Source organism: Tachyglossus aculeatus, chromosome 22 (assembly GCF_015852505.1).
Source record: "Tachyglossus aculeatus isolate mTacAcu1 chromosome 22, mTacAcu1.pri, whole genome shotgun sequence".
NCBI classification, from domain to species: Eukaryota; Metazoa; Chordata; class Mammalia; order Monotremata; family Tachyglossidae; genus Tachyglossus; species Tachyglossus aculeatus.
The window spans coordinates 50,110,993-50,136,320 of record NC_052087.1 but is presented as its reverse complement, the minus strand read 5'-3'; the positions used below and the strand labels follow the sequence as shown (position 1 = coordinate 50,136,320).

At 49.2% G+C, this 25,328-nt stretch overlaps 1 protein-coding gene across 1 annotated transcript; it reads left to right on the top strand.

Moving 5' to 3' along the window:
* On the top strand, positions 1 to 25,328 carry RAB1B (RAB1B, member RAS oncogene family). Its single transcript, XM_038764355.1, has 6 exons — positions 1 to 314; positions 20,114 to 20,186; positions 21,212 to 21,307; positions 21,409 to 21,504; positions 24,897 to 25,028; positions 25,130 to 25,328. The coding sequence occupies exons 1-6, from the start codon at positions 301 to 303 to the stop codon at positions 25,322 to 25,324; spliced, it is 606 nt and encodes a 201-aa protein (XP_038620283.1). The 5' UTR covers positions 1 to 300; the 3' UTR covers positions 25,325 to 25,328.

Below are 25,328 nucleotides of genomic sequence, written 5' to 3'. Positions count from 1 at the left end.
TCGCGAGGACTCCATTTCCCAAGAGGCACCGCGGCAGCCGGGAGAAGCCGCGCCTGCGCGCCGGAGCTAAGAGGCGCGAGGACTCCGTTTCCCAGGAAGCACCGCGGCAGCCGGGCGAAGCCGCGCCTGCGCGCCGGAGCTAAGAGTCGCGAGGACTCCGTTTCCCAGGAAGCACCGCGGCAGCCGGGCGAAGCCGCGCCTGCGCGCTGGGGGGCGGGGCCTGTGGGGTGGAGCCGCCACCATCTTGGAGCGGGAGGCGGAGCGGAGCCGACGGGGAGCGAGTGGGCCGCTGTCGCCGCCATGAACCCCGAGTAGTGAGTGACCCCCCCCCCCCCCGCACCCCCCGGTCCCGGGGCCCGTTTCCCGCGAGGGCGCCCGCCCCCTCCCTCACCTCCCCGCTTCCGGCGGCGGAGGGCTCTCCTTCCCCGAGGCCCCCTCTGCCCTGCCCCCCCCTCCACATCCGGGTTCCTCCCCCGTTGACCCGCCACATCCGGGTCCTGGAGCGCCTCCTGTCACCCCGCCGCCTCAGCCTGAGGGGACCCTCACCCCAATCAATCAATCAATCAATCCCCCCCCATCTACCTCCTTCCCTTCCCCACAGCACCTGTATAGATGGATATATGTCTGTACAGATTTATTACTCTATTTATATCTATTCTATTTATTTTATTTTGTTAGTATGTTTGGTTTTGTTCTCCGTCTCCCCCTTTTAGACTGTGAGCCCACTGGTGGGTAGGGACTGTCTCTATATGTTGCCAATTGTACTTCCCAAGCGCTTAGTACAGTGCTCTGCACATAGTAAGCGCTCAATAAATACGATTGATGATGATGATGATGATTTATTGAGCGCTTACTGTGTGCAGAGCACTGTGCTAAGCGCTTGGGAAGTATAAGTTGGCAACATCTAGAGACAGTCCCTACCCAACAGTGGGCTCACCTCATCATCATCATCATCATGACATTTATGGAGCGCTTACTATGTGCCAAGCACTGTCCTAAGCGCTGGGGACGTTACAATCAATCATCATCATCAATCGTATTTATTGAGCGCTTACTGTGTGCAGAGCACTGGACTAAGCGCTTGGGAAGTCCAAGTTGGCAACATCTAGCGACGGTCCCTACCCAACAGCGGGCTCACAGTCTAAAAGGGGGAGACAGAGAACAAAACAAAACATATTAACAGAGTAAAATAAATAGAATAGATATGTACAAGGAAAATAAATAGAGTAATAAATATGTACAAACATATATACAGCTATACAGGTGCTGTGGGGAAGGGAAGGAGGTAAGATGGGGGGGATGGAGAGGGGGATGAGGGGGAGAGGAAGGAAGGGGTTTATTTATGAAGCGCTTGCTATGTGCCAAGCACTGTCCTAAGCGCTGGGGAGGTTACAATCAATCAATCAGTCGTATTTATTGAGCGCTTACTGTGTGCAGAGCACTGGACTAAGCGCTTGGGAAGTACAAGGTGATGAGGTTGGCCCCCGGGGGGCTCACAGTCTGCATCCCCATTTGACAGATGAGGCCGCTGAGGGCCCAGAGGAGTTAAGTAATAATATTAATAATGGAGCTAAATAACAGTAATAATAATAATAATGATGGCATGTATTAAGTGTTTATTACGTGCCAAGCACTGTTCTAAACTCTGGGGAGGTTACAAGGTGATGAGGTTGTCCCCCGGGGGGCTCACAGTCTGCATCCCCATTTTACAGATGAGGCAGCTGAGGGCCCAGAGGAGTTAAGTAATAATAGTAATAATGATGGGAGTTAAATAACAGTAATAATAATAATGATGATGATGGCATGTATTAAGCTCTTATTATGTGCCAAGCACTGTTCTAAGCGCTGGGGCGGTTACAAGGTGATGAGGTTGCCCCCCGGGGGGCTCACGGTCTTCATCCCCGTTTTACAGATGAGGCAACTGAGGGCCCAGAGGAGTTAAGTAATAGTAATAATAATAATGATGGGAGTTAACAGTAATAATAATAATAATGATGGCATGTATTAAGCGCTTATTGCGTGCCAAGCACTGTTCTAAACTCTGGGGAGGTTACAAGGTGATCGGGTTGTCCCCCAGGGGGCACACAGTCTTCACCCCCATTTTACAGATGAGGCAACAGAGGGCCCAGAGGAGTTAAGTAATAATAATAATAATAATAATGATGGGAGTTAAATAACAGTAATAATAATAATAATAATGATGGCATGTATTAAGCGCTTATTATGTGCCAAGCACTGTTCTAAGCACTGGGGCAGTTACAAGGTGATGAGGTTGCCCCCCGGGGGGCTCACCGTCTTCATCCCCATTTGACAGATGAGGCAGCTGAGGCCCAGAGAAGTTAAGTAATAATAATAATAATGATGGGAGTTAAATAACAGTAATAATAATAATAATGATGACATGTATTAAGCGCTTATTACGTGCCAAGCACTGTTCTAAGCGCTGTGGCAGTTACAAGGTGATGAGGTTGTCCCCCGGGGGGCTCACAGTCTTCATCCCCATTTTACAGGTGAGGCAGCTGAGGCCCAGAGGAGTTAAGTAAGAATAATAATGGTGGGAGTTAAATAACAGTAATAATGATAATGATGGCATTTTTACAGATGAGGCAACTGAGGGCCCAGAGGAGTTAAGTAATAATAATAATAATAATGATGGGAGTTCAATAACAGTAATAATAATAATGATAATGATGGCATGTATTGAGCGCTTACTATGTGCCAAGCACTGTTCTAAGCACTGGGGCGGTTACACGGTGATGAGGTTGTCCCCCGGGGGGCTCACAGTCTTCATCCCCATTTTACAGATGAGGCAGCTGAGGCCCAGAGGAGTTAAGAATAATAATGGTGGGAGTTAAATAACAGTAATAATAATAATGATGGCATGTATTAAGCGCTTACTATGTGCCAAGCACTGTTCTAAGCGCTGGGGTGGTTACAAGGTGATGAGGTTGCCCCCCGGGGGGCTCACAGTCTTCATCCCCATTTTACAGATGGGGCAACTGAGGCCCAGAGGAGTTAAGTAAGAATAATTATGGTGGGAGTTAAATAGCAGTAATAATAATAAAGGCATGTATTAAACGCTTATTATGTGCCAAACACTGTTCTAAACGCTGGGGCGGTTACAAGGTGATCAGGTTGTCCCCCGGGGGGCTCACAGTCTTCATCCCCTTTTTACAGGTGAGGGAACTGAGGTTCAGAAGAGTTAAATAATAATAATAATAATAATAATAATAATGGCATCTTTTTAAGCACTTACCATGTGTGCCAAGCACTGTTTTAAGCACTGGGGAGGTTACCAGGTGATGAGATTGTCCCCCGGGGGCCTCACAGTCTTCACCCCCATTTTACAGGTGAGGGAACTGAGGCCCAGAGGAGTTAACTTATAATAATACTAATAATAATGGCATTTTTTTAAGCGCTTACTATGTGTCAAGTACTGTTGTAAGCACTGGGGAGGTTACAAGGTGATCAGGTTGTCCCATGTGAGGCTCACAATCTTAATCCCTGTTTTGCAGATGAGGTAACGGAGGCACAGAGGAGTAAAGCAATAATAATAATAATGATGGCATTTTTTAAGCGCTTACTATGCACCAAGCACTGTTCTAAGCACTGGGGAGGTTACAAAGTGATCAGGTTGTCCCACGGGGGGCTCACAGTCTTCATCCCCATTTTACAGGTGAGGGAACTGAGGCCCAGAGGAGTTAATTAATAATAATAATAATGGCATTTTTAAGCACTTACTATGTGCCAAGCACTGTTCTAAGAGCTGGGGAGGTTACAAGGTGATCAGGTTGTCCCACGGGGGGCTCACAGTCTTCATCCCCATTTTACAGGTGAGGGAACTGAGGCCCAGAGGAGTTAATTAGTAATAATAATAATAATAATAATAATGGCATTTTTAAGCACTTATTATGTGCCAAGCACTGTTCTAAGAGCTGGGGAGGTTACAAGGTGATCAGGTTGTCCCCCGGGGGCTCACAGTCTTCATTCCCATTTTCCAGATGAGGTCACTGAGGCCCAGAGCAGTGAAGTGACTTGCCCAAAGTCACCCCACTGACAAGTGACAGTCGGGATTCGAACCCATGACCTCTGACTCCAAAGCCCGGGCGCTTTCCACTGAGCCCCCTCATCTGAGACTCCCACCCATTGGCTAACCTGCCTCTACCTAATAATAACAATAATATAATAATGGTATTTGTTCATTTATTCACTCATGCATTCGTTCAGTCGTATTGATTGAGCGCTTACTGTGTGCAGAGCACTGGACTAAGCGCTTGGGAAGGACAAGTCGGCAACATCTAGAGACGGGCCCGACCCAACAAAGCGCTTACTATGTGCCAAGCACTGTGCTAAGCGCTAGTAGAGAAGCAGCGTGGCTCAGTGGAAAGAACCCGGGCTTTGGAGGCAGAGGTCATGGGTTCTAATCCAATTGTCAGCTGTGTGACTGGGCAAGTCACTTCACTTCTCTGGGCCTCAGTGACCTCATCTGGAAAATGGGGATGAAGACTGGCAGCTCCAGGGGGGACAACCTGATCCTCTTATAACCTCCCCAGCGCTTAGCACAGTGCTTGGCACATAGTAGGCACTTAACAAATACCATTGCTATTATTAATAAAAATTATTATAATTATATATTGTGTATAATTAAAATATATTATAATATATAATTATGTTATAATAATGGTATTTCTTAAGCTCTTACTATGTGCCAAGCACTGTGCTAAGCGCTGGTAGGGAAGCAGCGTGGTTCAGTGGCAAGAGCCTGGGCTTTGGAGTCAGAGGTCATCGGTTCAAATCTTGGCTCCGCCAGTTGTCACCTGTGTGCCTTTGGGCAAGTCCCTTCACTCCCCTGGGCCTCAGTTCCCTCATCTGGAAAATGGGGACGAAGACTGTGAGCCTCCCGTGGGACAACTTGATCCCCTTGTAACCTCCCCAGCGCTTAGAACAGTGCTTGGCACATAGTAAGCGCTTCATAAATGCCATCATTATTATTATTATACAAGGTAATCAGGTTGTCCCAGGTGGGGCTCACAGGCCTCATCCCCATTTTCCAGATGAGGGAACTGAGGCCTGGAGAAGTGAAGTGACTTGCCCAAAGTCATCCAGCTGACAAGTGACGGAGCCGGGATTAATAATAATAATAATAGTGATGGCATTTATTAAGCGCTTGCTATGTACAAAGCACTGTTCTAAGCACTGGGAGGGATACAGGGTGATCAGGTTGTCCCATGTGGGGCTCACAGGCTTCATCCCCATTTTCCAGATGAGGGAACTGAGGCCCGGAGAATTGAAGTGACTTGCCCAAAGTCATCCAGCTGACAAGTGACAGAGCCAGGATTAATAATAATAATAATAATGGCATTTATTAAGCGCTTGCTATGTGCAAAGCACTGTTCTAAGCACTGGGGAGTTTACAAGGTGATCAGGTTGTCCCATGGGCTCACAGTCTTCATCCCCATTTTCCAGATGAGGGAACTGGGGCCCAGAGAAGTGAAGTGACAAGCCCAAAGTCACACAGCTGACAAGTGGCGGAGCTGAGATTAATTAATTAATTCATTCATTCAATCATATTTATTGAGTGCTTACTGTGTGCAGAGCACTGTACTAAGCGCTTGGGAAGGACAAGTTGGCAGCAGATGATACGGTCCCTACCCAGCAATGGGCTCACAGTCTAGAAGGGGGAAATAATAATGCTGGTATTTGTTAAGCGCTTTCTTTGTGCCAAGCACTGTTCTAAGTACTGGGGTATCAACCAGTCGTATTTATTGAGTGCTTACTGTGTGCAGAGCACTGTACTAAGCGCTTGGGAAGTACAAGTTGGCAACGTATAGAGACAGTCCCTACCCAACAGTGGGCTCACAGTCTAGAAGGGGGAGGCAGAGAACAAAACCAAACATATTAACAAAATAAAATAAATAGAATAGATACGTACAAGTAAAATAAATAGAGTAATAAATATGTACAAACATATATACAGGTGCTGTGGGGAAGGGAAGGAGGTAAGATGGGGGGATGGAGAGGGGGACGAGGGGGAGAGGAAGGAGGGGGCTGAGTGTGGGAAGGCCTCCTGGAGGAGGTGAGCGCTCAGTAGGGCCTTGAAGGGAGGAAGAGAGCTAGGGAGGGAGGGCATTCCGGGCCAGGGGGATGATGTGGGCCGGGGGTCGATGGTGGGACGGGCGAGAACGAGGCCCGGTGAGGTCTCGTTAGATAGAAGGTACATAGAAGGTGATGAGGTTGTCCCACATGGGGCTCATAGTCTCAATCCCCATTTTCCAGATGAGGGAACTGAGGCCCAGAGAAGTGAAGTGACTTGCGCAAAGTCACACAGCTGACAAGTGGCGGAGCTGGGATTAGAACCTAAGCCCGGGTTCTTTCCACTAAGCCACGCTGCTTCTCATTAATAATAATAATAATGACGGCATTTATTAAGCACTTACTATGCAAAGCACTGTTTTAAGCGCTGGGGAGGTTACAAGGTGATCAGGTTGTCCCACGTGGAGCTCACAGTCTTCACCCCCATTTTACAGGTGAGGTCACCGAGGCCCAGAGAAGTGAAGTGACTTAGCCAAAGTCGCCCAGCTGACAAGTGGGGAAGATGGGATTAGAACCCACGACCTGACTCCCAAGCCCGTGTTCTTGCCACTAGGCTATGCTGCTTCTGTGGCCAAATTGGACTTTCCAAGCGCTCAGTCCAGTGTGCTGCACACAGGAAGCGCTCAATAAATAGCACTGAATGAATGAATAACGTGACCCTAACCATGTCCCACAAGGGGTAGCGGCGACAACACATCTCCGGTCGCCAGTCTCCCCTGGCCATCCTCCCTTCATTATTATCAACAATAATATTCATTCATTCGGTCGTATTTATTGAGCCCTGACTGTGCAGAGCACTGGACTAAGCGCTAGGGAAGTACAATTTATAATAATAATAATTATGGCATTTATTAAGCGCTTACTATGTGCAAAGCACTGTACTAAGCGCTGGGGAGGTTGCCAGGTGATCAGGTTGTTCCGTGAAGGGGGCTTACAGTCGTAATCCCCATTTTCCAGATGAGGTAACTGAGGCCCAGAGCAGTGAAGTGACTTGCCCAAAGTCACACAGCTGACAATTGGCGGAGCTGGGATTTGAACCCAGGACCTCTGACTCCAAAGCCCGGGCTCTTTCCACTGAACGTATTGAGACGGTCTCTACCCAACAATGGGCTTACAGTCTAGAAGGGGGAGACAGACAACAAAATATGTAGACGGGTGTAACAATAATGATCAGGGGGTTTGTGAAGCGCTCACTAGGCGCCAACCACTGTGCTAAGCGCTGGGGTGGATCCCAGCAAATCAGGTTGGACACAGTCCCAGCCCCCTGTGGGGTTCACGGTCTCAATCCCCATTTTACAGAGGAGGGAACTGAGGCCCAGAGAAGTGAAGTGGTGAAGCAGGAGAAGCAGCGTGGCTCAGTGGAAAGAGCCCGGGCTTTGGAGTCAGCGGTCAGGGGTTCAAATCCCGGCTCCGCCAACTGTCAGCTGGGTGACTTTGGGCAAGTCACTTCACTTCTCTGGGCCTCAGTGACCTCATCTGGAAAATGGGGCTGAAGACTGTGAGCCCCCCGTGGGACAACCTCACCACCTTGTAAGAGAAGCAGGGTGGCACAGTGGAAAGAGCTCGGGCTTTAGAGTCAGAGGTCATGGGTTCAAATCCCGGCTCCACCAATTGTCAGCTGGGTGACTTTGGGCAAGTCACTTCACTTCTCTGGGCCTCAGTTACCGCATCTGTAAAATGGGGATTAAGACTGTGAGTCCCCCCACCACCACCACGGGACAACCTGATCACCTTGTAACCTCCCCAATGCTTAGTACAGTGCTTTGCACATAGTAAGCACTTAATAAATGCCATCATTGTTATTATTATTATTATTATTTTAACCTCCCCCAGTGCTTAGAACAGTGCTTTGCACATAGTAAGCGCTTAATAAATGCCATTATTATTATTATTATAAATTGTACTTCCCAAGCACTTAGTCCCCACAGCACCTGTATATATGTATTTATGTTTGTACGTATTTATTACTCTATTTATTTATTTTATTTGTACATATTTATTCTACTTATTTTGTTAATATGTTTGGTTTGGTTCTCTGTCTCCCCCTTCTAGACTGTGAACCCGCTGTTGGGTAGGGACCGTCTCTATATGTTGCCAACTTGTACCTCCCAAGCGCTTAGTATAGTGCTCTGCGCACAGTAAGCGCTCAATAAATACGATTAAATGAATGAATAAATGCCATTAAAAAAAAGTGACTGTCCCGAATGAATGAATGAATGAATGCCATAAAAAAAAGTGACTGTCCCAAGGTCGCACAACAGACAAGTGTTTAGTACAGTGCTCTGCACACAGTAAGAGCTCAATAAATATGATTGAATGAATGACTGAATAAATGCCATTTTACAAAAAAGTGACTGTCCCGAGTGAATGAATAAATGCCATTTTTTTAAAAAGTGACTGTCCCAAGGTCACACAGCAGACAAGTGCTTAGTACAGTGCTCTGCACACAGTAAGTGCTCAATAAATATGATTGAATGAATGAATGAATAAATGCCATTTTTTAAAAAAGTGACTGTCCCGAATGAATGAATGAATGCCATTTTTTAAAAAAGTGACTGTCCCAAGGTCACACAGCAGACAAGTGCTTAGTACAGCGCTCTGCACATAGTAAGCGCTCAATAAATATGATTGAATGAATGAATGAATAAATGCCATTTTTTTCAAAAAAGTGTCCCAAATGAATGAATGCCATTTTTTTAAAAAAGTGACTGTCCCATGGTCGCACAACAGACAAGTGCTTAGTACAGTGCTCTGCATCACAGTAAGAGCTCAATAAATACCATTGAATGAATGAATGAATGAATAAATGCCATTTTTTTAAAAAGTGACTGTCCCAAATGAATGCCATTAAAAAAAGAAGTGACTGTCCCCAGGTCGCACAGCAGACAAGTGCCTAGTACAGTGCTCCGCACACAGTAAGCGCTCAATAAATACCATTGAATGAATGAATAAATGCCATTTTTAAAAGAAGGTGACTGTCCCAAGGTCGCACAGCAGACAAGTGCTTAGTGCAGTGCCTTGCACACAGTAAGCGCTGAATAAATACCATTGAATGAATGAAAGTGGCTGAGTCAGGATTAGAACCCATGACCGCCTGACACCCGGGCTCTAGCCACTGGGCCAAGCTGCTTCATCATCAACCGTATTTATTGAGCGCTTACTATGTGCAGAGCACTGTACTAAGCGCTTGGGAAGTACAAATTGGCAACACATAGAGACAGTCCCTACCCACCAGTGGGCTCACAGTCTAAAAGGGGGTGACAGAGAACAAAACCAAACATACTAACCAAATAAAATAAATAGAATAGATATGTACAAATAAAATAAATAAATAAATAGAGTAATAAATATGCACAAACATATATGCATGTATACATATACACATATATGCTTCTCCATTGCGGGGTGCACGGCTCGCCCACAACTTCCCTCCATCGTGGGGGTTGGTGGGGTCCAGCCAACCTGCCCCATGGCAAGGATCGCATTCTCTTCGCAGGCCCAGCTCCCCTCCCTGCGCACACCCTCCGCACAACCCTCCGGCTCCGGGACGTCTCTCCACCCCGGCAGGGTGAGGGATGGGCGGGAGCGGCCGATTGAGACGCTTTTCGTCACCCCAGTTTCGCATGTAACGGATGACGGCCTTTGTTAAGCGCTTCCTACGTGCTAAGCGCCAGGAGGGTACAAAGTCATCAGGTTGTCCCACGTGGGGCTCACAGCCTTCATCCCCATTTTACGGCTGAGGCCCAGAGAAGTGAAGTGACTTGCCCAAAGTCACACGGCCGACAAGAGGCGGAGGCGGGATTAGAACCCGTGACCTCCGACTCCCAAGCCCGGGCTCTTTCCACTGAGCCACGCTGCTTCTCGTGCAGTCATCCTATTCCCCGCAGAGTTGGGGTGCACAGTGTGGCTCAGTGGAAAGAGCGCGGGTTTGGGAGTCGGAGATCGTGGGTTCTAATCCCGGGCTCCACCACTTTTCATTCATTCATTCATTCAGTCGTATTTATTGAGCGCTTACTGTGTGCAGAGCACTGTACTAAGCGCTTGGGAAGTACAAGTTGGCAACATCTAGAGACGGTCCCTGCCCAACAGCGGGCTCGCAGTCTAGAAGGGGGAGCCAGACAACAAAACAAAACAAAATAAATAGAATAAATATGTACAAGTAAAATAAATAAATAAATAGAGTAATAAATACGTACAAACATATATACACATATACAGGTGCTGTCGGCTGTGTGACTTTGGGCAAGTCACTTAACTTCTCAGTGCCTCAGTTACCTCATCTGAAAAATGGGGATGAAGACTGTGAGCCCCACATGGGACAACCTGTTCACCTTGTATCCCCCCAGTGCTTAGAACAGTGCTTCACACATAGTAAGTGCTTAACAAATACCATCATTATTATTATTATTATTATTATTATTAATAATAATAATAATAATAATAAACATGAGCATTCATTCATTTATTCAGTTGTATTTATTGAGCGCTTACTGTGTGCAGAGCACTGTACTAAGCGCTTGGGAAGTACAAGTTGGCAGCATATCATTGGCTTGGGCAAGAATTTCCCACCGGGGAGGCTTGTTGGATGGTGAAGCCTCCATTGAAGCTTTAGTAATCATAATAATAATAATAATAGTTGTTAAGCACTGTGGGCCAAACTCCGTATTCGACGTTGGGTTAGGTTCAGTACTATCCCGATGAGGCACAGCCCTTTTCCCACATGGGGCTCCCCAGTTTAAGGGGGAGGGAGAACGGGAAAATCCCCATTTTGCAGATGAGGAAACTGTGGCCCAGAGAGGGGAAGTGACTTATCCAAGGTTAACCCTCTGTATGTTGCCAACTTGTACTTCCCAGGTGCTTAGTACAGTGCTCTGCACACGGGAAGCGCTCAATAAATACGATTGAATGAATGAAAGTAGTAGAGCCAGAGTTAGAATTCAGAATTAGAGAAGCAGCGTGGCTTAGTGGAAAGCGCACGGGTTTGGGAGTGAGAGGAAGTGGGCTCCAATCCCGGCTCCGCCACTTGGCTGCGTGTCCTTGGGCAAACCACTTTACTTCTCTGTGCCTCAGTTGCCTCCCAGACTGAGCCCCCTCCTTCCTCTCCTCCTCCCCATCCCCCTTCCTTACCTCCTTCCCCTCCCCCCAGCACCTGTATATATGTATATATGTTTGTACATATTACTCTGTTTTGCTTGTGCATATTTATTCTATTTATTTTATTTGGTTTATATGTTTTGTTGTCTGTCTCCCCCTTCTAGACTGTGAGCCCGCTGTTGGGTAGGGACCGTCTCTAGATGTCGCAAACTTGTACTTCCCAAGCGCTTAGTACAGTGCTCTGCACACAGTTAAACGCTCAATAAATATGATTGAATGAATGAATGAGTGAATGAAAAGAGGATTTAGACTGTGAGCCCCACGTGGGGCACCCTAATTACCTTGTATCTACCCCAGCATTTAGAACAGTGCTCGGCTTAACAAATACCATTATTATTATTATTATTATTATTATCATTATTAATTCAGGCCTCCTGACTCCCAGTGCCTGGGCTCTTTCCACCCGGTTATGCTGCTTTCTTGCTCATTCACCAGGGTTTATTTTTTTTTTTGATGTTATCTGTTAAGCATTTACTACATGCCAAGTGCTGTAGTAAGTGCTGTGAAAGAGACAAGCTAATCAGGTTGGACACAGTCCACGTCCTACGTGGAGCTCACAGTCCTAATCCCCATTTTACTTAGTACTTAGAAAGTAGTAGTAAGCGCTCAGTAAATATGATTGAATGGATTTTGCAGATGGGGGAACTGAGGCACAGAGAAGTGAAGTGACTTGCCCAGGGTCACCCAGCAGGCACGTGGCAGAGCTGGGATTGGAACCCAGGTCCTCCGGATCCCGGGCCCGTGCTCTTTCCACTAGGCCTCAGTGTAGTTGTGCTGCCAACTGGTACTTCCCAAGCGCTTAGTACAGTGCTCTGCACACAGTAAGCGCTCAATAAATACGATTGAATGAATGAATGCTGGGAGGCAGGGGATTGGACTCGATGACGTATGTCACTTCCAGCCTGGATTGGCCGTGGCATTCCCAGTGCGTCCGTCGGGGTTACCTCCCCCTTCCTTGGCAGAGATCCCGAGGCCTCCCCTTTCCCCTCGGTGGCAGAGTCCTGGACGTTTTTGCTACGTGGCCAGAACCACTGGGCTTTGCCTCTTGTCTGTCCGTCCCCCCGCCAACACAAGTATTAAATAATTATGGTATTTGTTAAGCGCTTACTATGTGCCAAGCACTGTTCTAAGCACTGAGGTAGATACAAAGCAATCAGGGTGTCTCACGTGGGGCTCATGGTCTTAATCCCCATTTTACAGACGAGGCAACTGGGTCACAGAGAAGTTAAGTGACTTGCCCAAGGCCACACAGCAGACAAGTGGCGGAGCCAGGATTAGAACCCACGTCCTCTGACTCCCAAGCCCAGGCTCTTTCTAAGCCACGCCGCTTCTCCAATTTCATTCTCTATTTCTATTCTCTATTTCATTCCCTCTCATCTCACCTTGTAACCTCCCCAGCGCTTAGAACAGTGCTTTGCACGTAGTAAGCGCTTAATAAATGCCATTATTATTATCATTATTATCTCCCTGCCTGTAGGGTTGAACCCTGTGTGGATTGATTACCTTGTATCACTTCCCAGAGCTTAGCAAGGCCCTGCTGAGAGCTCACCTCCTCCAGGAGGCCTTCCCAGACTGAGCCCCTTCCTTCCTCTCCCCCTGGTCCCCCTCTCCATCCCCCCATCTTACCTCCTTCCCTTCCCCACAGCACCTGTATATATGGATATATGTTTGTACATATTTATTACTCTAGTTATTTTACTTGTACATATCTATTCTATTTATTTTATTTTGTTAGTATGTTTGGTTTTGTTCTCTGTCTCCCCCTTTTAGACTGTGAGCCCCCTGTTGGGTAGGGACTGTCTCTATATGTTGCCAATTTGTACTTTCCAAGCGCTTAGTACAGTGCTCTGCACATAGTAAGCGCTCAATAAATAGGATTGATGATGATGATGATGATGATGATGCTTTGGCACATAGAAGGCACTTAATAAAGACCATTGTTATTGTCATCATCATCCTCATCTCCAGGGCGTACGGTCAGCTGTTGATGGATTGAGCGGTTGCAGGCCTTAATCCCAGCTCCGCCACTTGTCAGCTGTGTGACTTCGGGCAAGTCACTTCACTTCTCTGTGCCTCAGTTACCTCATCTGTAAAATGGGGATAAAGACTGTGAGCCCCACGTGGGACAACCTGATCACCTTGTAACTTCCCCAGTGCTTAGAACAGTACTTTGCACATAGTAAGCACTTAATAAATGCCATCATTATTATTATTATTATTATTATTATTATTGTTAAGCCTCCTCTCCGTAGTCTGTAACCCTCACCGCCCCAACCCCTGCTCCAGACCGAGAACTTTACAGGGCCCACACAAGCTCCCTTGTTTTGGATTCTTTGGGGTCGGGCTTCCCCGAGTAGGAGCAGAGAAGCAGTGTGGCTTAGCGGCTAGAGCACAGGCCCCGGGTCAGACGGACCTGGGTTCTAATCCCGGCGCTGCCACTTAATAATAATAATAATGGCATTTATTAAGCGCTTACTATGTGTAAAGCACTGTTCTAAGTGCTGGGGAGTTTACAAGGTGATCAGGTTGTCCCACGAGAGGCTCACAGTCTCCATCCCCATTTGACAGATGAGGGAACTGAGGCCCAGAGAAGTGAAGTGACTTGCCCAAAGTCACACGGCTCACAGTTGGCGGAGCCGGGATTTGAACCCATGACCTCTGACTCCAAAGCCCGGGCTCTTTCCACTGAGCCACGGCTGCTTCCCACGCTTGTCTGCTCTGTGACTGTCTTTTAGACTGTGAGCCCACTGTTGGGTAGGGACTGTCTCTATATGTTGCCAATTTGTACTTCCCAAGCGCTTAGTACAGTGCTCTGCACATAGTAAGCGCTCAATAAATACGATTGATGATGGTGATGATGTGACCTTAGGCAAGTCACTTCACTTGTCTGGGCCTCATCTGTAAAATGGCGATCGAGAGTGTGAGCCCCATGGGGGACAGGGACTGTGTCCAACCTGATTAACCTGGATCTGACCAAGTGCTTAGAACAGTGCTTCATACATTCATTCAGTCGTATTTATTGAGCGCTTACTGTGTGCAGAGAACTGGACTAAGCGCCTGGACTGTGAGCCTGTTGTTGGGTAGGGACCGTCTCTATATGTTGCCAGCTTGTACTTCCCAAGCGCTTAGTACAGTGCTGTGCGCACAGTAAGTGCATTTATTTTATTTGTACATATTCTATTTATTTGATTTCGTTAATATGCTTTATTTTGTTCTCTGTCTCCCCCTTCTAGACTGTGAGCCCGCTGTTGGTTAGGGACCGTCTCTAGATGTTGCCCACTTGTACTTCCCAAGCGCTTAGTCCAGTGCTCTAAGCACTCAATAAATACGATTGATTGAATGAACGAATAATGCGATTGAATGAATGAATGAATACAATTCAGCAATAGAGACAATCCCTGCCCACTACGGGCTTACAGGCTAGAAGGGGGGAGACAGGCCTCAAAACAAGTAAACAGGCATCCGTAGCATCAATATAAATAAATAGAATTATAGATAGGTACACATCAAAACAAGTAAACAGGCATTAATATAAATAAACAGAATTATAGATATGGACCTTCAAAGCCCTACTGAAAGTTCACCTCCTCCAGGAGGCCTTCCCAGACCGAGTCCCCCTTTTCCTCTGCTCCTTTTTTCCCTCCCATTGCCCCGACTCCCTCTCTCTGACCTACCCCCATCCCTGCCCCACAGCACTTGTGTATATAGGTACATATTATTCTATTTATTATATTAATAAGTGTATATATCTATAATTCCACTTATTTGCATCGATGCAGTTGATGACTGTGCACTTGCTTTGTTTTGATATGTTGCCTGTCTCCCCACTTCTGGACTGTGAGCCCATTTGGGTAGGGATTGTCTCTGTTGCCGAATTGTACTTCCCAAGCGCTTAGTACAGCACTCTGCACACAGTAAGCGCTCAATAAATACGATTGAATGAATGAAGTGCTGTGGGGTGGGGGGACGGGGGTAAAGGGAGCAAGTTGAGGCGATGCAGGGGAAGGGGGAGCTGAGGAAAAGGGGGGCTTAGTCTGGGAAGGCCTCTTGGAGGAGGTGCGCCTTCAGTAGGGATTTGAAAGGGGGAAGTGTGATTGTTTGGCAGATTTGAGGCGGGAGGGCATTCTAGGCAAGAGGAAGGACATGGGCCAGGGGTCGACGATGGCGGGACAGGTGAGAAAGAGGCCCAGTGAGAAAGTGCTTGGCATATAGTAAGCATTTAACAAATACCATTATTATTATTTAGATAAAGGGGGGGTGATTGCATTTGAGGAGGGAGGGCATTCCAGGCCAAAGGAAGGACATGGGCCAGGGGTCGACGGCCGCGGGACAGGCGAGAAAGAGGCCCAGTGAGAAAGTGCTTGGCATATAGTAAGCATTTAACAAATACCATTATTATTATTTAGATAAAGGGGGGGTGATTGCCTTTCCTTTCCTAGGAGTTTCCCTCTTGCATCTCATCCCCTTCATCTGGATACTCATCGGGTTCCCTTTCCTTCTCAGTCAATCAATCGTATTTGTTAAGCACTTACTCTGTGCATCATCATCATCATCATCAATCGTATTTATTGAGCGCTTACTATATGCAGAGCACTGTACTAAGCGCTTGGGAAGTACAAATTGGCAACATATAGAGACAGTATAGTGCAGAGTAGTATACTCCTTCCCCTCCCCACAGCACCTGTATATATGTTTGTACAGATTTATTACTCTATTTATTTTACTTGTACATACTTACTATTCTATTCTACTACATAGAATATTTGCTATTATATTAATTTTGTTAATGATGTACCTATAGCTTTAATTCTTTTTGGTCTGACGACTTCATTCAGTCGTATTTATTGAGCGCTTATTGTGTGCAGAGCACTGGACTTAAGCGCTGTATATATGTATATATGCTTGTTCATATTTATTACTCTATTTTACTTGTGCATATCTATTCTATTCTATTTTATTTTGTTAGTATGTTTGGTTTTGTTCTCTGTCCCCCCCCTTTTAGACTGTGAGCCCACTGTTGGGTAGGGACCGTCTCTATATGTTGCCAACTTGTACTTCCCAAGCGCCTAGTACAGCGCTCTGCACACAGTAAGCGCTCAATAAATACGATTGATGATGATGATGATGATGAAGCGCTTGGGAAGTACAAGTCGGCAACATATAGAGACGGTCCCTACCCAACAGCGGGTTTGTTTCGTTGTCTCTCTCCCCGTTCTAGACTGTGAGCCTGTTGTCGGGGAGGGACCGTCCCTGTATGTTGCCGACTTGTACTTTCCTAGCGCTTAGTACAGTGCTCTGCACACAGGAAGTGCTCAATAAATACGATTGAATGAATGAATGAATGAAAACTAAGCCCCTGGGTGAGTACAATAGAACAGGCACATTCCCTGCCCACAATGAGCTGACAGTCTAGAGGGTCCAGCATACCACCTTTCCCATTGTTAAAAAAAGGACCCCTCCCCCTGAGGAGTCTAAGCTCATGATAGGCAGGGAACACATCTGTCTGCTAATTCTTCAGCTTGGCAGACTGAATAGAGCCCAGGCCCTGGAGTCAGAAGGTCCTGGGTTCTAATCCTGGCAGCGCCACTCGCCTGCTGTGTGACCTTGGGCAGGTCACCTCACTTCCCTGGGCCTCAGTTCCCTCATCTGTCCAATGGGGATGGAGATTGGGAATCCCACGTGGGACGGGGACTGTGTCCCACCCGATTTGCTTGTAATAATAATAATAATGGCATTTATTAAGTGCTTACTATGTGCATAGCACTGTTTTAAGCACTGGGGAGATTACAAGGTGATCGGGTTGTCCCATGGGGGGGCTCACAGTCTTCACCCCCATTTTACAGATGAGGTAACTGAGGCACAGAGAAGTTAAGTGACTTGCCCAAAGTATCACGGCTGATAATTGGCAGAAGCGGGATTTGTATCCACCCCAGCGCTTAATACACTGCGCAACACATAGTAAGCGCCGAACAAATGCCATTATTATTATTATTATTGTCATTGCACGCTCCCAAGTGCTCAGTAAATACCCCTGATTGATTATAGAGAAGTTTAGAGTGAGGAAGGGCAGTCAGAAGCCGGGCAGTCCAGCTGAATGAATGACTTCACCATCTCCTGCAGGGATTTCTTTTCAGTAGTAATAATGATGGCATTTATTAAGCGCATACTATGTGCAAAGCACTGTTCTAAGCGCCGGGGAGGTTGCAAGGTGATCAGGTTGTCCCACGCGGGGCTCACAGTCTTAATCCCCATTTTACAGATGAGGTCACTGAGGCTCGGTGAAGCGACTTGCCCAGAGTCACCCAGCTGGCAGTTGGCGGAGCCGGGATTTGAACCCATGACCTCTGACTCCAAAACCTTGTTCTTTCCACTGAAACGCGCTGCTTCTCGCTGCATTTAGTAGTATTTTTTAGGCTAACAGAGCTGGAGGGACCCCAGCTTGCAGAGGTGGGCCGCTTTCTGGGTAACAGCGTGGCTGGAGGAAGTCCTTCCGCAGGTCTGACTGAATGCCCTCTTCCTGGAGTTGAGCTCGTTCCCCCTGGATCCTTTCCGACTGCAGATCACGGCCTGGAAGTCAAGAGCCCGGGCTCTGATTAATAATAATAATAATAATAATAATGATAATAATAATAATAATGGCATTTATTAAGCGCTTACTATGTGCAAAGCGCTGTTCTAAGCGCTGGGGAGGTCACAAGGTGATCGGGTTGTCCCACTGGGGGCTCACAGTCTTAATCCCCATTTTACAGATGAGGGAACAGGCACAGAGAAGTGAAGTGACTTGCCCAAAGTCACCCAGCTGACAACTGGCGGAGCCGGGATTTGAACCCATGACCTCCGACTCCAAAGCCCGGGCTCTTTCCACCGAGCCACGCTGCTTCCCAGATCTGCTAGCGTGGCTCAGTGGAAAGAGCCCGGGCTTTGGAGCCAGAGGTCATGGGTTCAAACCCCGGCTCCTCCAACTGTCAGCTGGGTGACTTTGGGCAAGTCACTTCACTTCTCTGGGCCTTGTTTCCCTCATCTGGAAAATGGGGATGAAGACTGTGAGCCCCCTGTGGGACAACCTCATCACCTTGTAACCTCCCCAGCACTTTGCACATAGTAAACGCTTAATAAATGCCATCATTATTATTAAGAGCTTACTATGTGCCAGGCACTGTTCTAAGCGCTGGGGGAGATACAAGGTAATCAGGTTGTTCCACTTGGGGCTCACAGTCTTAATCCCCATTTTACAGATGAGGTCACTGAGGCACAGGGAAGTTAAGTTTTGTTCTCTGTCTCCCCCTTTTAGACTGTGAGCCCACTGTTGGGTAGGGACTGTCTCTATATGTTGCCAACTTGTACTTCCCAAGCGCTTAGTACAGTGCTCTGCACACAGTAAGCGCTCAATAAATACGACTGATTGATTGATTGATTAAGTGACTTGCCCAAGGTCACACAGCTGACAAGCGGCGGAGCCGGGATTAGAACCCACGACCTCTGGCTCCCAAGCCCGGGCTCTTTCCACTAAGCCACGCGGCTTCTCTAGTCACACTAGTCTGCTGTGTGACCTTGGCCAAGTCACGTCACTCCTCTGGGCCTCAGTTGCCTCATCTGTAAAATGGGGATTAAGACTGCGAGCCCCCCGTGGGACAACCTGATCACCTTGTAACTTTCCCCAGCGCTTAGAACAGTGCTTTGCACATAGTAAGCGCTTAAAAAAATGCCATTATTATGAGAGAAGCAGCGTGGCTCAGTGGAAAGAACCCGGGCTTGGGAGCCGGAAGTCATGGGTTCTAATTCTGCCTCTTAGTCCCCATTTTACAGGTGAAGGAACTGAGGCCCAGAGAAGTGAAGTGACTTGCCCAAGGCCACACGGCAGACAAGTGGCAGAGCCGGGATTAGAACTCAGGTCCTTCTGACTCCTAGGCCCAGTTTCTATCTACTAGGTCACGAGCTGGTTATGGGGGTTCACAGTCTTCATCCCCATTTTCCAGATGAGGGAACTGAGGCCCAGCTTGTTGTCTGCTAATTCTTTTGCATTGTACAAAGAGAAGCAGCGTGGCTCAGTGGAAAGAGCCCGGGCTTGGGAGTCGGAGGTCATGTGTTCGAATCCTGGCTCCGCCACTTGTCAGCTGTGTGACTTTGGGCGAGTCACTTAACTTCTCTGGGCCTCAGTGACCTCATCTGTAAAATGGGGATTGAGACTGTGAGCCCCCCGTGGGACAACCTGATCACCTTGTAACCTCCCCAGCACTTAGAACAGTGCTTTGCACATAGTAAGCGCTTAATAAATGCAATTATTATTAGAGAAGCAGCATGGCTCAGTGTCAAGAGCCCGGGCTTGGGAGCTAGAGGTCATGGGTTCTAATCCTTGCTCCGCCACTTGTCAGCTGTGAGACTTTGGGCAAGTCACTTAACTTCTCTGGGCCTCAGTTACCTCATCTGTAAAATGGGGATTAAGACTGTGAGCCCCACATGGGACAACCCGATCACCTTGTATCCCCACCCCAGCGCTTAGAACAGTGCTTTGCACATAGTAAGCGCTGAAGAAATGCCATTATTATCATCATTATTATTATTATTATTTTTATGTGGGACCGAGACTGTGTCCAACCTGATTAGCTTGTACCTGCCTCGGTGCTCAGGACAGTGCCTGGCACATAGTAAGTGCTCAACAAATTCCATTAAGAAAAGGGGGGCTACTGGTCGGACATCTCCAGGTGGCAGGGAGGTGCTCGTGGGCAACGAGAAGTGTGTGTGTGTGAGTAATTTTTAAAATACTTGCACAACAGATGTTATCGCAGAGGAATTCTCCTCGTAAGCGGAAAAGCACAGGGAGCTCCCCTGCTTCCCATCTTACTTCCCAATCCCCCCTCTCCTCCAGTGACTACCTGTTCAAGCTGCTGTTGATTGGCGACTCGGGTGTTGGGAAGTCTTGCCTGCTGCTACGATTCGCCGTGAGTCCCCTTCCTCCCTTTGGACTTCGGGCTTTCTTTAGTCAGTCGCATCTACTGAGCGCCCACCGTGGGCAGGGCACTGTACTGAGCGCCTGGGAGAGGCCAGAGAGTCAGTAGGCACAATCCCCGCCATCCCAGAGCCTGAACTTTGGGCGCTTGCTTCTCCCCGTCTAGGCGGTGAACTCCCTGTGGGGCGGGAACGTGCCTACCAATTCGGTTGTATTGGACTCTCCCCAGCGCTTAGCACAGCACCCCGCGCAAAATAAACACTCCTGTTGGTTGCAGGCCGACACGTACAAGCACTGTACCGCGTGCTTGGGAGAGCAGAGTCAAATCAGTAGGCGCGATCCCTGTCCTCAGCGAGTTTGCAGTCTAGCTGGGGAGGGGGGGCGCTTAGAATAAATATCAGACACTCTTCCAAGGGCTCTTCATCCAGTAAGCAAGCGTTCAGTAAATGCCCCTGTTTGGTTGGTGAGAGGAGAGGGTCCGTGGCTACATGGATGAGGAAACGCTTGGCAGTTTGATCCTGGATTAGGGATTGGACCCAGGCCTCTGACCCACCGGGGCCTCGTCGTTCCGTGTGATGAGTTCCACGGGCAGGGTGGCCGAGGGTCAAGGGGCAGCTGGGGTGCCAGGGGTCCGCAGGCCGGGGGCAGACAGGATGGTCGGGGGGCGTTGGACAAGGTGGGCTGGGACAGCTGGGGTCCCAGGGGCCAGGATTAGGTGGGATTGCTGGGGTCCGTCGGGCCCGGAGGTGGGGCCGGCTGGCTGGGCTCTGCAGGGAGCAAAGGTATGACGGATGGTGGTGGGCTCCGAGGGGGGCAGAGGCGGGAGCTGGGTTTCGAATGGAGAAAAGTAGCGAGCTGCGTCTGAGAAACAGGAAGACGGGAGAAGGGTGTGCCATGGTGGCGGCGGGGTCGGGGACAGGAGGGGTCTGTCAGGGGAAAGAGTCACGGGGGGCGGTGCCCGGCTCTGGCCAGGGACCTCAGCCTGGCTCCCCGCCACCCCCTCCCCCCCCCCCCCAGGATGACACGTACACGGAGAGCTACATCAGCACCATCGGGGTGGACTTCAAAATCCGAACCATCGAGCTGGACGGCAAAACCATCAAGCTGCAGATCGTGAGTGGCCCCGTGGTCTCCGCCAGTCGGGACGGGAGGGGAGGGAGGGGCCCCCGGGGTCGGGGCGGGCTCCCCCCTGACGGCCCCGATGTCCGGCACAGTGGGACACGGCGGGGCAGGAGCGGTTCCGGACCATCACCTCCAGCTATTACCGCGGGGCCCACGGCATCATCGTGGTGTACGATGTCACTGACCAGGTGAGGCCTCGCCACCCTCTTCTCCCCCTCCCATCACAGCCACACACACCCGGTGTGAGGAGGGGGCTGGACATTTGACCCTTGGGCCTGCTCTGACTCTCACTCCTCGAACTGGGCTCTTCCACCCGAGCCCACCGGGACCCCAGGCAGGGTTGGCCCAGGCTGCTGCCAATGTTCCAAGGAAGGCGGGGAATAGAATCAATCGATTAATCATATTTATTGAGCGCTTCGGGGTGCAGAGCACTGTCCTGAACGCTGGGAGGGTATAATAGAACAATATAACAGACACATTTCCTGCCCAATCAATCAGTCGTATTTATTGAGCGCTTACTGTGTGCAGAGCACTGTAATAAGCGCTTGGGAAGTACAAGTTGGTAACATATAGAGACGGTCCCTACTCAGCAGTGGGCTCACAGTCTAGAAGGGGGAGACAGAGAACAAAACAAAACATATTAACAAAATAAAATAGATATGTACAAGTAAAATAAATAAATACGTACAAACATATGTACATATATACAGGTGCTGTGGGGAAGGGAAGGAGGTAGGGTGGGGGGATGGAGGGGGGAGGAGTTTACAGTTACAGTTTAGAAGGGAGACGGACGTTAACAGAAATCAATAAATGACGGTTATGGACATAAGTGCCATGAGGCTGGGAGAGGGAATGAATAAAGGGAGCAAGTCGGGATCGCAGAAGGGAGTGGGAGAAGAGGAAAGGAGGGCTTAGGCAGGGAAGGCCTCTCGGAGGAGATGGGCCTTCAATGAGGCTTCGAAGGTGGGGGGAGAGTCTTTGTCTGTCGGATATGAGGAGGTAGGGCGTTCCGGGCCAGAGGCAGGATGTGGGAGAGAGGTCGGCGACGAGATAGACGAGATCAAAGTGCAGCGAGTCGGTTGGCGTTAGACGAGTGAAGTTTGTGGGCTGGGTTCTAGTAGAGTGGCAAGGTGAGGTAAGAGGGGGCAGGGTGATTGAGTGCGTTAAAGCCGACGGTGAAGAGTTTCTGTTTGTTGAGGTGGGTGGGTGGGTGGGCAGCCACTGGAAGTTCTTGAGCGGGAAAGTGTGGACCGAGTGTTTTTGTAGAAAAGTGATCCGGGCAGCAGAGCGAAGTACGGACTGGAGTGGGGAGAGACGTGAGGCGGGGAGGTCAGCGAGGAGGCTGATCAATCAATCAATCAATCGTATTTATTGAGGGCTTACTGTGTGCAGAGCACCGTACTAAGCGCTTGGGAAGTACAAGTTGGCAGCATATAGAGACAGTCCCTACCCAACAGTGGGCGCACAGGCTGATACAGAGAAGCAGCGTGGCTCAGTGGAAAGAGCACGGGCTTTGGAGTCAGGGCTCAGCGGTTCAAATCCTGGCTCTGCCAATTGTCAGCTGTGTGATTCTGGGCAAGTCACTTAACTTCTCTGTGCCTCAGTTCCCTCATCTGGAAAATGGGGATTAAGACTGTGAGCCCCCCATGGGACAACCTGATCTCCCTGTAACCTTCCCAGCGCTTAGAACAGTGCACCTAGTAAGCACTTAATAAATGCCATTATTATTATTATTATTATTATACAATAATCAAGGTGGAGTAGAATAAGCGATAGTATTAATGTGGTAGTTGTTTGGGTGGAAAGGAAAGGGCGGATTTTAGCGATATCGTGAAGGTTGAACCGACAGGAATTAGTGAGGGGTTGCCCACTGTAGGGACCATCTCTATATGTTGCCAACTTGTACTTCCCAAGCGCTTAGTACAGTGCTCTGCCCACAGTAAGCGCTCAAAAAATACGATTGAATGAATGAATGAATATGTGGGTTGAACGAGAGAGATGGGTCAAGGATAACACCAAGGTAACGGACTTAAAGACGGTGGTGCCGTCTGCAGTGATGGGAAGGACAGGGTTCAGGTGGGAAGGTAAGGAGTTGTGTTTTGGGCAATGTCGAACAGTATGGGGACCTTCCTGGGAACCCCCAGGGCTTGTTTCTGGTACCTGCTGCCCTCCCATCCAGACCAGGGGGCTTAATGATAATAGTAGTAATAATAATAATGGTATTTGTTAAGCGCCTACTAAGGGCCAGGCGCTAGGGTAGATAGAAGATGATCAGATCGGGCACTTGATAAATGCCGTCGTTCTCGTGACGAGTTCCACCCCGTCGACACAGATGCCTCGTGAGGGGACAGCATCCTCGGTGCCCAGTCCGTGCCCATTACAGGTGACTGGCACCCCTTGGGCAACCCGTAGCCGATTCCCCTCCCTGGCCCGGGAGCAAAGCAACCAGCCCCCTCCCCAAGTGGTGGGGCCCATTCATTCAATCGTATTTATTAAGCATTTGGGAAAGTACGATACAGCAATGGAGACAATTCCTGCCCATAATGAGCTCACAGTCTAGAAGTGGGGGAGACGGGCATCAATACAAATAAATAAAATGACAGATATACGTACATACGTGCTGTGGGGTGGGGAGAGGGGAGGAAGAGCGAAGGGAGCAAATCAGGGTGACGCAGGAGATGAGGAAAAGTGGGGCTTAGTCTGGGAAGGCCTCTTGGAGGAGATGGGCCTTCAGTAAGGCTTTGAAGCAGGGCAGAGTCATTGTCTGACGGATTTGAGGGAGGGAGGGCGTTCCGGGCCAGAGGTAGGACGGGGGCCAGGGGTCGTCGGCGGGACAGGTGAAAACGAGGCCCAGTGAGAAGGTCAGCGACGGCAGAGGAGCGGAGTGTACGGGTTGGGCTGGAGGAGAAGGGAGGTGAGGTAGGAGGGGGCGAGGGGATGGACAGCCTCGAAGCCGAGAGTGAGAAGTTTTTGCTTGATTCGTCGGTTGACAGGCAGCCACTGGAGATTTTTGAGGAGGGGGGTAACATGCCCAGAGCGTTTCTGCACAAAGAAAATCCGGGCAGCAGAGTGAATCAATCAATCAATCAATCATATTTATTGAGTGCTTACTGTGTGCAGAGCACTGTACCAAGCGCTTGGGAAGTACAAATTGGCAACATAAGTGAAGTATGGACTGAAGTGGGGAGAGGCAGGAGGTTGAGAGGTCAGAAAGGAGGCTGATGCAGTCATCCTGGCAGGATAGGACGAGTGATTGTACCAGCCTTATATCTACCCCACTGCTTAACACAGTGCCTGGCACATAGGAAGTACTTAACAGGTGCCAGAAAAAACCAACGGGGGAAGAGAAGTGATTTGCCCAAGGTCACACAGCCAACGCGTGGCAGAGCTGGGATTAGAACCCAGGCCCGGGCTTTTCTTCCCCCCCACTCCGTAAAGCACACGCACATACTCCCACTCACTCACTCTGCTGTCTCACACACACACTCTGGTGTCCTCGCACTCTGTGTGTGTGTGTCTGTCTCTTTCTCTCTCTGTCTCTCTCTCTCTCCCTTCCCCCTCTCCGTCCCCTCCCCGCCAGGAGTCCTACGGCAACGTGAAGCAGTGGCTGCAGGAGATTGACCGCTACGCCAGCGAGAACGTGAACAAGCTGCTGGTGGGGAACAAGAGCGATCTGACCACCAAGAAAGTGGTGGACAACACCACCGCCAAGGTGAGGGGCGGGGGGCTGGGGGCCGGTGGGGGGGGGGGACCGACCGGGGCCCGGGCCTCCCCTCCCCGCGGTCGCCCACCCGCCCGCGTCGTCCCGCGCAGGAGTTCGCCGATTCCCTGGGCATCCCGTTCCTGGAGACCAGCGCCAAGAACGCCACCAACGTGGAGCAGGCCTTCATGACCATGGCGGCCGAGATCAAGAAGCGGATGGGCCCCGGGGCCGCCTCGGGGGGCGAGCGGCCCAACCTCAAGATCGACAGCACCCCCGTGAAGCCCGCCGGCGGGGGCTGCTGCTAGGGGG

Bases quoted from the DNA above. Each gene is read 5' to 3' on its own strand.
- RAB1B (XM_038764355.1), top strand. The intron at 20,187-21,211 runs GTGAGTCCCCTT...CCCCCCCCCCAG, and splicing joins GCCTGCTGCTACGATTCGCC to GATGACACGTACACGGAGAG. The intron at 21,505-24,896 runs GTGAGGCCTCGC...CCTCCCCGCCAG, and splicing joins TGTACGATGTCACTGACCAG to GAGTCCTACGGCAACGTGAA.